General features: G+C 44.2%; 1 protein-coding gene across 1 annotated transcript in view; it reads left to right on the forward strand.

Annotated features, from left to right (window-relative positions):
* Positions 1–12,934, forward strand: part of HEG1 (heart development protein with EGF like domains 1) — a 38,011-nt gene extending 25,077 nt beyond the window's left edge. Inside the window, 5 exon segments of the mRNA XM_009290998.2 lie at positions 2,174–2,216; positions 2,328–2,365; positions 2,910–2,997; positions 4,481–4,655; positions 6,283–12,934. Coding sequence (XP_009289273.2) covers positions 2,174–2,216; positions 2,328–2,365; positions 2,910–2,997; positions 4,481–4,655; positions 6,283–6,432 — 494 coding nt within the window. The 3' untranslated portion in view covers positions 6,433–12,934.
* Positions 12,935–13,236: the final 302 nt, after the last annotated feature.

Consider the following 13,236-nt stretch of genomic DNA (forward strand, 5'->3'; position numbering starts at 1 on the left):
AAGAGCGGAGTGCCAGGCACACTGTGGGTTGCGTCTCCTGGAAAGCAGAGGCTTGGGCAGAGCTGAGAAAGAAGCCTGGTGGGTAAAGAAGAGGTCCCCAGCTCTGCCTTGTAAGGCTAACATGGTCCCTGGGTGCATTTAGGAGGCACAGGCAGGCAGAAGAGGGGAAGTTTTGTTATCCCTGGGCTTCCAACATCTATTTCTGGGAACCAGAAATCAAAAGAGTCAAAGAGAACCTGTGAGCGTTCAGAGAAAAGCTGCAATAACCAGGGAGACTCAAAGATCTCTGTGCATTTGGCTTTATTAAAGGCAAAAGAATGATTTGATGGTGAGGAGGAGAAATGTGATCATATAACCTTTTCCAATCTAGCAAGTAAACATCCAAAGGCTGGAATTTGACACTGGGATAATTCAGACCAGAAAGAAGGTGAATGTTTTTAATGGCTGGGGAAATTAACTTTATGAGCATCTGACCCAGGGTTGTGGTTGATTGTCCGTCACTGAAAATGTTAAAATCAATCTTGGATGGTTCTCTAAAATGTAGCTCCAGTTCTACTATTTGATTTGAAACTGGAATTAAATTTAGGGAAATTCTGTGACCTGTATTATGAGGGGGAGGTCACAGTCACATTGCTCCCTGCTGGCATCAATATCGCTTGTTATTGGTGCTGGAAGAGCCATAAACTTCTGAATCCAGCCAGAAAACTAGTGCTCTCTCTTGGTTTACTATAATATTGCCAGCTCATCCTAATGGACAATGTTGTATGTTTGTCCTTCTTTTCTTCCTTCCTCCCCTCCTGTGCTAAGTGTTTCTGAAAATACAGTCGCTGGCTGTGCCGGAGGGGAAAAGTCATCTGGTGTGCTGGGAGCAGCAGAGGAGGAGGAGAGGAGGCGAGGGCTTTGCTGCGGCTTAGCTGGGACCTCTGCTGGGCAGCCCCCTTCTCTCCCTGCAGATTTCCTTGTGCTTGCTGGGGTTAGAGAGCACCTGAGCTTTCCCTAGGTTAGAGAGCAAGGCAGAGGGAAGAGGGCTTGAGCGCTGCTGCTTCACCATTTTTAAGCATATGGTGTTTGAGGGAAAAAAAAAATCCATGAGCATTTTTGCTTTCACATAACAATCTAGTTTTATTCCCAGTGGACTGTGCTGCAGGGGTTTCCCAGACCCCTGGGTAATGTCTTGCAGACCCCAAGGGCTGCTGCATGTGCTGGCCCTGGCTTATCCCTCTGCCCGAAACGACTCCATCTGTGTCACTCCTACTCAAGTCTTTGAGCGACCACCTTCGCTGCCTCTGCGAAAGGCAGCAGATCTGCAGGAGCTCTGGTGGGACCATTGCTGAGAAAAGCGGTGATCTTATCAGTAATTTGAAGCTTATAATTGTGTGTCCAATGTATCATCACCTTTGCTGTTCATCTGAAGGGTAGTATCATATTCTCAGATAATTCAGGTGATGAGATAGCTGTCCATAAGCACAGAAATTATTTTATTTTGAAGCAACAGTTTCAGTTTTTCACCAACATTTTGTACACAGCAGTTTTCTGGGTTATTTAGACCTAGTAAATTTAATTTCTAGTCTATAATAAAATATGATATTTCAAAATTTGATTTAGCTCCGAATTTGAAAGACAAGAAAAGAAGGTGACATGAGGCAAAACATTACATAGCACTTTGGGCTACCCCGACTGTGTTTGCATAACATTTTGTTGCAATACTAACATTTTAAAGTAATTAATAATGTGCATCAATGCTAAAGTAGCACTGTTCAAATGAGGTTTCAAAACAAAAACTGGAGACTCTTGCAGATTTTTTACACTGCTATTTTGTGGGAAGCAATACAAGTATGCAGTGAGTTTCCATTTGGGCAAGAAGAGGTTCTGCTGGGAATTACGTTACCAGCTGCCCACCCTGTGCCAGGTTCCGAGCTAGCTCAGAAGGCCCTGAAATGGTCCCATCAAAGCCAGCGGGAGGTGAATTTAAGTGCACAATGTTTTGCCTAAACCAGAGGAGATATTGCATCACATCAGAGTGCATCGCACTCCTGCTGTGCCAGCAGCGCAGACCGGCTTCTCGGTCCCCAAGGTTGTTTGGGGTGAGACTGCCGTGGGAAGCAGCAATGGGAAATACCTCCCCTGCACCACTACGCGGTGCTCATGGCCCTTCTCTCTTCTGTGTTTTTAGCCTGTGAAGATGGATATAAGCTGGAAAATGAGACCTGTGTGAGGTATGGTGACTGTTCTGCCCTCCCCCTACCCCACCATCCTTCTTAATATTCCTTTGGTGACCTGTCGGCACAACTATGCCGCTGAAACTCCCTGTTGTTTTCTGTTACCAGCTGCCCGTTCGGCTTAGGTGGATTCAACTGTGGAAACCGTAAGTACTGAGTTTTGTTTCTTTTAAGTTCCACAGCATCAGAAATGGGAAATTTGAAACAAGTAATTGCAAATGACTATGTCTAAAATGCAGTAGGTACACGCTACTCTTGTCAGTGTTTTTTGTTTCTTCATTTTCTGTTGAAAACTATTCTGTTGGCCTTCTTTGACAAAGTTGACTTAATGTTATCTCCTAAGGAAAGGAGATCTCCTTTCTCTGGATACTCTGTCATGATAGCACATATAGTGGGCACTCTTGAAGCAAGATATTTGGAGGTGAATCCATGAAATATCATTTGAATTATTCTGATCTATCAGTGAAGGGAATCTGTCCCCTAGGGAAACAAGAGCTTGTTCTTCCTTCAGCAGGAGATCCCCAACTCCATCCATTTCACTTGAAAATTTAAGGCAATATTGCTTACAGAGGGAGGGAAAATGGGAAATAAACAGTTAATCCCTTTGCATGAGGGCTGCGGATATGTTTACATTAGTATTTGCAACCACATCACTGTTTCTAAGTGAGTCTCTGTTTTTCCTGTCTGTAGCATATCAGCTCATCACTGTGGTGATCGCAGCTGCAGGAGGGGGACTTCTGCTTATCATGGGCATAGCACTGATTGTCACCTGCTGCCGGTAGGTACCACCGCTGGCCCTGGCTCACGTGGCATCCTCTCAATGGGTTACACCACACTTAGTGCTCCACATGTGAACCCTGAAGGACCAAAACATAGGTGAACACATAGTATAGCTAAGCAAGTGGGGTAATCAGAGATACTGAAGTATTACATTGTACTTTCTTTTGGGGCATATCTTTTTCTTTTTTCCAGCAACGAGGCTAAAAAATTTGACTCAGTGTCTCTTAAGGATGCACCTGGCAATCATGTCCTCTAAGGATGGAGAGGCAAAGGAGTCCTTCCCACTCAGAGCTGTAAAGCAGCCAAGGAACAGTCTCCAAAAATGCAAGCTAAGTAGAAAGGAGAAGTTTAGGCAACAGGAGGGATTACTGGTCATTGCTCAAGTGGTGTTTGAGTGTAATTAAGGCTATTTTAATTTTCCTTTATGGACAAGTCCTGCATGTGCTCTCACCCTGTGTGTCTCTCCCTCTCAGACGCACACACGCATGCATACATGTAGTTCCCGTACCAGCAGGTAGCTTCTGACTAGAGGCAAGATGTGCTTGCCAAGGAAGCTCTGCTTTGTGATTTATACATCATGAAAAGGGCTGCCTTGCAGTGACACCACCTCCCCGCCATTCCAGACCCCAAATCTAGGATTTCAAAGCTCTCTGATTAAAGTCGGCAGCTGGATTTATCAGTAACATAGACATGGCAGTGGTTTGGTTGGCACAAGTGGTGTGCACTTGTTCCCATGTATTTTGAGCCAGGGGGACGCCAGCAAGCCCCAGCCAGGAGGTGTGATGGCCAGTTACACCTCCAGGCCCCGGAGTGCAGATCTCTACAGGGATGGACACTGATCTTCTCATGAGTCCTGGCCTTTGGTAGGTTATGTGACTTCCTGGAGGGTACTCTGCTTTGAACTGGAAGTGTCGCCAAAGTCCACTCAAACGACATGGTACTCACGTAGGGGCATATGGTGTTGTTCAGACTGGCAGCTTGCAGGCCTTCGTTCTTAGGAATTAACATAGTGCCTAGAAGTGCTATAGTTAAGCACTTGGAGACTTGAATAGCATGGGGGCTCCCATACGTTTTTCTTTCTTCCTGGATTTCCGTGACTTTTTCATTGACTCAGGTGAACACACCCATTTTTAAGAGACAACGGGCATAAGTTGGAACAGGAGAGGTTCAAACTGAATGTAGGGAAGAACTCTTTCACCAAGAGGACAGTAAGGCAGTGGAACAGGTTGCTCAGAAAGGTTATGCCATCTCCATCCTTGGAGATTTCAAATCCCACTAGATAATGCCCTGAGTAGCATGATCTGACCTCATATCTGATTTTGCCTCGGAGCAGAAGATTGGACTATAGGTCTTCTGAGGTGATCTTTGTTCCTAGTCAAGGTTCATAACATGAAGTAAAGCTCCTGAGATCGCATCAGAAATGCATACAAGATAGCAGGCTAAGTTGTATGTTTTCACTTTCTTCATTCTTTTATAAACAGGAAGAATAAAAATGACATAAGTAAACTCATTTTCAAGAGTGGAGATTTCCAGATGTCACCATATGCTGAATACCCAAAGAACCCCCGGGCACAGGAGTGGGGCAGAGAGACCATCGAGATGCAAGAGAACGGAAGCACCAAGAACCTGTTGCAGATGACAGATGTGTATTATTCGGTATCTATCCATAGCTTAGCTATTAACCTTTTGTGCCTGATACAGCAAAGACACATTCCTTTATTTTTGGAGGGACAGGTCTCTTTCCTGCAAAATGAAAGAGCAAATAAATGGCTTCCATAGACAGCAAGACACTGGTAGTCCTATGGACTCCAGCTATTACACATGTGGTGAATATCACAAAGAGATGTCATTAGGAAGAGTGCTAGGGAAATGCCTAGGAACATTTTGGTAGATGCCTAAAAAGCCCAATCCTAGAGTAGAGAAGGAAGGTTAAAGGTTTTGGACAGGCTGCTAGGAATTCCTGTGGGTAGTTTTCTCCCTTTCACCCTCACTGATGATGCTGGAAGGTTGAGACCTCTGCCTGGGGAACTTCACCGCAAGATGGGAAGATGCTGGTCACTGAGGACCCCTCTTTTCTTCCACTCCTCCCACTCTCCAGGTACAGGCCCTTTCCTGCAGCAGGAAGGGTGCATAAGGAGCAGCCCTCCAGCTCTGGGGGAACAAGTGGTAGGGGGGAAGTGGTGGAGGAGTAATGGGCTGTGAAGGGCAGAGAAAGACACAAGCACAAGACCTGCTGTCATGGTTGGTACCATCTGCTAATGTCTGTATCCGGAGCTGTGCTGCTGGTGTATCATCTGTCACTAATCTACAGGAACATACTGGATGTACTTAAGGTGTGTGTGGGTTACTCACGTGAGTGAAGGTTGCAGGATTTCACCCAAATCACATATTCTGGACTCCTACTTTCCAGAGCCGAGAACAGTGAGCAATATTTTTTTTCTGGCTTGTATTTTAAGTTTTCCAGTAAGCAAGTTTACTGGGTTGCACAGCATGAAGGGAAATGATCCTCCTTCCTGCTTCCAGTAAGAATGAGATTTGGAAATGAAAATGCATTTCCTAAACATTTTTAAAGACTTTTATTATGCTGGTGACTAGAAAGGGGAGCTTTTTAGTAAGGAGTAGGTAATAAGGGCTTTGCATGGATCTGCTCTGTAACAAATCAAACCAGCTGGCTTGATGTTATTTACTGGGTGAAAGGATTGTACAGTCTTGGTAAGACCATCAAAGTTCTTCAACCAAGTGTCCCCAGGAGATTTCCTTAAGTAAGAGAAGGGAAGAGAAAGGAAGGTCAGACCACTTTGTATTTGACATATAATTCAAGTGCCTGTGTTGGGAGAGTAGGTACCTAGGTTAATGGGCAGAGAAGTGCTCCCAGGTAATACTCAAAGCAGGAGACTAACTTCAATTTTCTAGAAGCGTTTCCTTTAAGAGTGGTTCTGGGACAACCTCCTTTTCACGAGAGTTGTTTCAATGCCTGAGCTCATCAGCACAATTCTCTTGGTTTAAAAATTAACTGTGCACTTAGGCTGCACTTGGTGGAGTCAGGTAAACTTCAAGTCTGCTAATTGGCAAGGTGTGGAAACTAGATTGCATCAGAATAATCCCCTCAGGCAATGCATAACTTTCACAGTAAAAATCATTCTAGGTTTTAGAGATCATTAGCAATCACGTTGTACCTTCTAGGTGCTGGAATAACTGCTGGGAAGGGTGGTAAGGCTGTGCCTGAAGGAGGATTTGAGTGTGAGAATAAGACCCTTTTTATTTAATTTTTTTGCTAATACAGCCAACTGGACTGAGAAATCCTGAACTGGAAAGAAACGGACTTTATCCTCCCTACACTGGTTTGCCTGGATCTCGACATTCATGCATCTACCCTGGACAATACAATCCATCCTTCATTAGTGACGAAACCAGAAGAAGAGACTATTTTTAGCAGGGAGTGGAGAGGGAGTGCAAGATTGACACAGTTTTGTGGCCCCTGATCTCCAGGTACAATCTGTCACCTGGGTAGTTCAGCCCACATCAATCTTACTCTTCCCATTTAACAGGAAGGCCTTTGAACTCCACGCTGAGCGTTGCTGCCCTGAGGAACGGTTACACTTGCTGAGCAGCAGAGAGGAGGAGGAGGAGGAGTGAACGGCTCAAGGTGCACATCACTAAAAGACCCAGACAGAAGTTAACACATGTACTCCGGATTTGTTCTGTGCTGCTTCTTCACTCTTTGCGCTACATGGCAAGCATGGATCAGTACAGGCAGATGAACTGTGCCCAGCACTCTGCATTGAATACCACTAGGAAGTGTTTTGTTTACAGATCTTGTTCACGGTTGACTGTGCTTGTCTTCTTAGCTAACCTTCCTGCAAAGATTCACTGTGCCACTCCTTTTAGTAGCGCAAGTTTGCCCACTTCCTTTTCCATTGCTGCATTGTTTTCTGCTTCATACGTGACAGGGAAGCTGGCTGGTCCTCTGGCCCTCACCTTCTTACTGGTAGAAGTTCTTCAGATGGCTGGGTCCTTGCTGAAGCCTGGTACCTGGCAATGTTGGCTGAATTCATGGGTTGATCGTCTCCAAGGAGTACGGGAAAGTTAGTCATACCACTGCAATTCTAACTGAAAAAAAGACACAGTTGATCCTATGCGCCGCTTTGAAAACTTCCTGTATATAGGGAAGAGTCCGAGTATGTTGTTGTTTTGTCAGCCAGCATCGTTCAGAAGTGATGCCACTCCACGTCATCATAGCGCTTCCATATAGGATCTTACGGGGCTCTGTTTCCCTGCAGGGATTTAAATGCCTGTAGAAACAGTAATATAATGTTAAATAGTTGCTCACAGGGAAGAACATGAGCTGGGAATTCAGCCTGCTCTTTACAAGGAATCTGGGAAGGAGCAATAATGCTATAGCCCTGGCTGGGCAGGTGGAACGTGAATTCTGGGCACTGCAGGTGGGACATAGCTTTCAAGCCTCCACAGCCCACCTTGACGTCAGTAGGAGCTGTGGAGTCTTTCAGTACATTGGAAAATAAGGCTCACTGCAGTCAGTTGCATTTAAGGGAGAGAAAACCATGATGCTTTCAATCCCAGCGGAACAAAGATCACTTATATTGAAGTGTTTTGCTTTCCTCCACCCTAGTTTCAAGTGATTCAGACCAGGCAGGTTTCCTCACCTAGGTGTGTTACTTCATATTAATCACTTCAGCAAAAGCTGAAGAATGTAAGTTACTACGTTTCTCACCAAAGATCAGATTGAAAGCTCATGGACTGTAGTCTGACCTGAGCTGGGTGTTGAAAGAGATCTTATTAATGAAGTATATTTACCGCTTATCTTTACTTCAATCTTAACCTGAGTCATCCAAACCCTGTCCAGATACAGGGTCCAGATACGGATCCTTCCCCTGAATGTGACTGTGCTTTTACTTCAAGGTGGCTGCTTGTATGAGGATAACAAACAGCACAATTCCTTAGCCATTAACCCACCATCTCTGTAGTGCATACATAAACTAGTTTCACTGAAGGACACATATCCTCTGATATTCCCTTCTCCCCTGCAGTGCTCGAAAAGACACAGTGCCTACAAGTAAGTTCATAAGGTAGCTTGGCTCACCGAAGCACTGAGGACCATGGGATGCATCCCCCAAAGTGCCTAACCCCAAGTGAGAACTGCAGTTCAGATGCTGATGTGTTGTGTAGTTGCTCACCGGAGGCAAACCTGGAGTGACGAGGAGCCCTCCATCAGGGAGCAGGTAGCAGTACTTGCGTCCTATAGATGCTGTGAGTCCCTAGATCCTTTCCAAGCACTTTGAAGGCTGTTGTATTCCCTATCAAAAGTGAGCAACAGCTACCCAGAGGAAGGGGAGCTAGCACTAGGCAGTCAGCTGCATGGGCTAAGAGGTTTCTGGTCCCTGCTCACATTTACTTCTATTTTCTCAAAACTGCAAGGCAGGAAAGGCACCACAAATGTGCTTGAGAACACATAGTTTGGTGGACCAGCTATAGCACACGAACACAGTGTCTTTTTATGCCTCACCCCTTATCTACTATGTAGAAACAGCAGTGTGGGCTTGCAGAAAAACAGAACTTTATGGATGCCTAGGGCAGTATGCTTTGCACTTACATGATCTTATGGTGGCGATGCATGCAACTTCATGTCTGCCTGGGAAGTACAGCTGCCTAAGGAGCTATATTTAAGGGAAACTCTAGTTACAGTATCCAAAATAGTGTAACAGGTAAAGCACAGGAACTAGCTGTTCCCTGCCATGTTGATCAGTGTTTCTAGTCCATGAATGATGTTCTTCTCCCGTTCTTTAGCAGCCAATATGTTAATTACACAGGATCCATTGGATGATGTGAACTAAGGGCTTGACTCTGCTTTGCTGTGGGATCCTTCAAAGAGGACGTTGGCAGGGTCGTTTCTGTGCGGGTGAGTTGCCTCTGGTTTTCAGAGTGCCTAGGACAGAAAGGACTGCCTTTCCCATGCTATGGAGGAGGGTTTTGTTTGTGTTACAAAAGAAAGGGGGAAGCTGGGATTCATGCTAAATCTAAATCCAAAGCATATAGGTGAGCACTGGGCTCTGCCCCTATTTACTAGTGTCCCAGCAATGATGGTAGGATTTAACCACATGCCAGCATTTCATCAGATCAGGAAGAGTTTAGGCACATGCTTATAGGCAAATATGTTCAATTGCTTGGTTAGTTCAAAGGCTGGGAAATGTTCCTGCATGTGCGAAGTACAAAGGACAAATTAGGAAATATCAACTCACAATTGCAGATCAATCCTTCTATATAAAGAGTAACATGGACTATATGAACAAAACTCCTGGTCTATATCTCACAGCAAATTGCAAATTGCAGGGGATTTGAGTGGAAATGAGATAGGACTGTTCCTAACTGAGATCACACAAAAGTTTGCAAGTAATTAATTTTCAGTTCTTAATGATCTTCAAATTCTTCTTCATGCTGTACCTGGAGTGAAAGGGTCTCAGTAAACCCAGCAGGGTCTCCTGAGGGAGGACTGTAAAACTTGGCCTTTTCCAAAAGAGAGAACTTTATTGCACTGAAATTTTCTCTCTGCCAGAGCAGGTAAACATTGGGAAATTTCTTATGAGAATGTATCCATTGCAGCCTGACCTTCCTTTTAGCTTTGGTAAGAAGGGAGTCATGGAGCCAATGCATAGTCCACAGGAGGAGGAAAATGGTCTCTCCTGACCTGCAGCGCCTTCTCTGGGTGTCCTAGGAGGCCTCGCTCGGCAGGCAGAAGAGGATTTAGGCAGGTGTCAGCACCAGGGTCAGTGCAGGTGCTTTCCCGCGTGGCGTGGTGACCGATCCAGGGAGTCTTTGCGGAGCCAGCAGATGCAACCCAGGGCAGTTCAGCCCCTGGGTCTCCACCAGCCCAGCCACTCCCCGTGCTGTGATGCTTCTGTCTTCACCCAAGCCCCACCGGCTCCCAGCTCCACTAGGGCAGAAGGGGTGGGTGCAGTGCAGTGTGTTTTGCCACAATTTATGACAGTTATTTTATTGCAATTATTTACTACCACGTCCCAGCAGCAATGGGCTTGCCTGGCCACAGCAGGGATGTGACCTGTTTCTGTGCAGCTTGCCTCTGTTAAAGGTGCCACCGGGATCCTCTCTGTCTGCTTCCATCTCTGCCATAAACTAAGCACCCTCTGGCAGTGGAGTGGGGTTTGTCGCTCCTGTCGGATGTGAGAGGGGTCTTCACATGCCCTCAAGCCCACTTTCAAATGTAGATGCCTCTCTTTTCAGTACCTAACTCCCCGTAGGATGTCTAAATTAATGCAGCTTATTTCTCAGACTATTTAGTTTACTTTTAGCTACCCCAAATTGCAAATTTTGACCACACTGGATGTTTTTGCCAAGGGGAATTGCTCTCTACTGTCCAAGAGGATAAGATAGAAGTGGCATGTTGCTTGTAAGGAGGATGCAAGTGGTTCAGCCAGATGTGGGGAAAGGAAGAAAAACTACACCAACACTGCACAGAAACCTGCTCTTGCTCCTGGCTGCTGTGGAAAGCTGGGGGAGCAGTCAGCAAGGGCCCATGGGCAGTTGTGTGGGTGTATTTTCTATTAACTTTGGAAAAAATGCTAATTCTGTTGCTTGATAGGAAAAGATGTGGGAGGCACACATTTGCTGCTATGGTGCTCTGCCAATTGTGCTGACAAAAGCCCCTCACCCACAGAAATACCCCCAGCAGCCAGCCTAGGAGAGGCAGCCCCAGTGAACAGAGCAGCAAAACGCAGATTTGAGGGATCATTCAAAAGGGAGGCTCATATGCGCAGCCTTCCTGTGTCCCTGCCATGCACCGCTGCTCGCCCTGGCCAGCCCTTCCAGCTGCACTGGAAAAATCAGGGACCTTTTGCATACTGTTGAAACCTCACAGCACTGAATTGGGCTATATGAGGAAAAAACAGGACAGGGGCATTTTGATGCCCTTTGCCCTCCACATTTAAAGCATTAGGTAACACAGCAGCAATGAATCTCATTGCTGTTGCGGCATTTTCCATAAATCCCACTGTCACGGTCATGTACTGAGTCACCCCTTGTGACCAGCCTTCTGAAAGGTATTTGCCTCCACACTGAGTGGTAGTAAAAGGCCTTAAAAAATAGCAATTAATGACAGTTAGAGAGAGGTGTTTGTCATTGCGAAATTGTTTGTACCAATACTTGTAAAGGTTTTTTGCCAGGACCTGAGTGAGCAGCAGAGCGGGTTTGGACATTGCTGCGGACACGCCAAGTGCTTCCCACTTGTCTCTAATGCTGGTCAATGGCCATGTCTGTTCCAAATCCAGCTGGACTTCTCATTCCCTCATAGTGATGTTTAATCTTTAGTTTTCTTCCTTAAATTAGCAAGAACGGATGCATTTTACTTAAATGCTCTTCCTATGCTGACTAATGTTTTTTCCTCTTTACACACAAAGGACCTAATCCAGCATCCATTGTAGTGACCGGGCTAACTCTCCCATGGACAGTAATGAAGTTTTTTTTAGGCCTGGATTATTCCACCACCAGGGTCACCTGTGTGTAGTACATGCTTTCCTGTGGCTCTGTGTTCTGCCTATTTCTGTGATACTGTTGCTGCCTTTCCATGTTGTATTTATTTTTTAAAAGTATACTTATTACTGTAGCAGGACCTGTATTATGTGAGATTGAACAAAACAGGTTCAAGATCTGAAACACTTTCCTGAGAAGAGAATGAATATGAATTTTGTGAAGTTGTTTTACTGATCAACCAACCTGTTTCCTGTTGTGTAAGATCTTCTAGGGTCGTAGAGGTGCTTTCTGCAGTTGCAGATAAGAACTACTCGTCAGTTCACTCTTACTTGTCCCTTCAGAAATTAAGCAAGATCTCCCAGTTTTGAAAGGGTTATGCACTGTGTGCTTGTAAGATTTTGGGAGCTTTGCAATGTGTATTTAATTCTTTGTTCCCTTGAACTGCTGAAATTGAAAAGCAGGACAGAAATCCATGAAGGGGTAAGAAATTAAAAAAAAAAAAGAAAGGAATATGCTTACTTGTTTTGCAGAAGTAAACATCTAAAGAGAGTGTGGCTTCTGTACTGTAAAGTCATATGTGGGATGACACCTCTTCTGTGTCTAGTTTGTGTTGCATGAGTGTAATATCCTTGTTGAGGGAAAACCTAGAGAGGGTGCCTGATGTTCCTCAAAAGTAGTATGCTAAGTTCCCTGGTCTTTATTCTGGTAAAATGCTAGAAGGGATAGGAGTCTTGCTCGGGTTAATGACCACAGCAGGCAGCCCCCAGATCTGCAAAATGCTACATGGAAAAGTCCTGTGGAATACAGTAAAAACTGATCACTTCTCCTGAACAATGCCATAGAATTTGCCTGACATAAAAGGTCTCCAATGAAATCTGCTAGGATGGGTTTACTTTAAAGAAAAAAAAAAAGCAACAAACCAACAGAATAAATATTTAATAGTTTCCTTTTTTAAGGAAATTCTGTTAAACTCAGTCATTTGTTTTAAGCCCTGTTAAATTCTACAGGACTTTCTCCTAACAGAAGGTCAAACTTGGTGTGTAAAATCATAATGGTTTATTTGAGCAGCTTTCAGAATTGCAGTAGTAAAGCTCACCTGTTGTGAGCTCTATTTCAAAAGGTAAATATTCAGCATTTGTTTGTGCTTCTGTTATCAACCTGAATGTAAACCTGCTTTATGTTCTTGACATTGCCCTGTTTCCTTCCCTGTATCTCTGAATGTTTGCTTCCAAGTTGCTGGGGTTCTGAGGACATTTTCCAAACCAGTATTATTTAAAGTTGTATCATATTTTCAGCCTCCACTAATTATACAGTACTGTAGTAGCAAAATATAATTTTTAAGGATTGGATTATTTTTATACCTGCATCCAATATTATTAAATCTGGCGTTCTAGTCAGTATTATAAAAGGATACAATAAAACTAAGAATATTACTATGTCTCAGCTTTTTTATTGTCTTTAGCTTTTCCTGTAGAGAGATGCATATGCAATTTTAGATTGTTTTAATAATAATTAGAAATCTAATCTATAAAATAAGAAATTTTATAGTTCTTTTATTCTTCTGGTGGTGCTTGGTGATTGAAGAACTAAAATGAAAAGCAAAGAGGAAATGGGTATGTTGTTAGTTGTGCTAAACGAACTTCTCAGCTGAAATAGAAGTTCTGTTCTGATGTTTATTTCAGTAGCATTAAGCAACTCAAAGTTTAATTTTAAAGTTTTCTTCAATTTAATTTTT

This window comes from Aptenodytes forsteri, unplaced genomic scaffold, assembly GCF_000699145.1.
Source record: "Aptenodytes forsteri isolate BGI_AS27 unplaced genomic scaffold, ASM69914v1 Scaffold29, whole genome shotgun sequence".
Lineage (NCBI taxonomy): Eukaryota > Metazoa > Chordata > Aves > Sphenisciformes > Spheniscidae > Aptenodytes > Aptenodytes forsteri.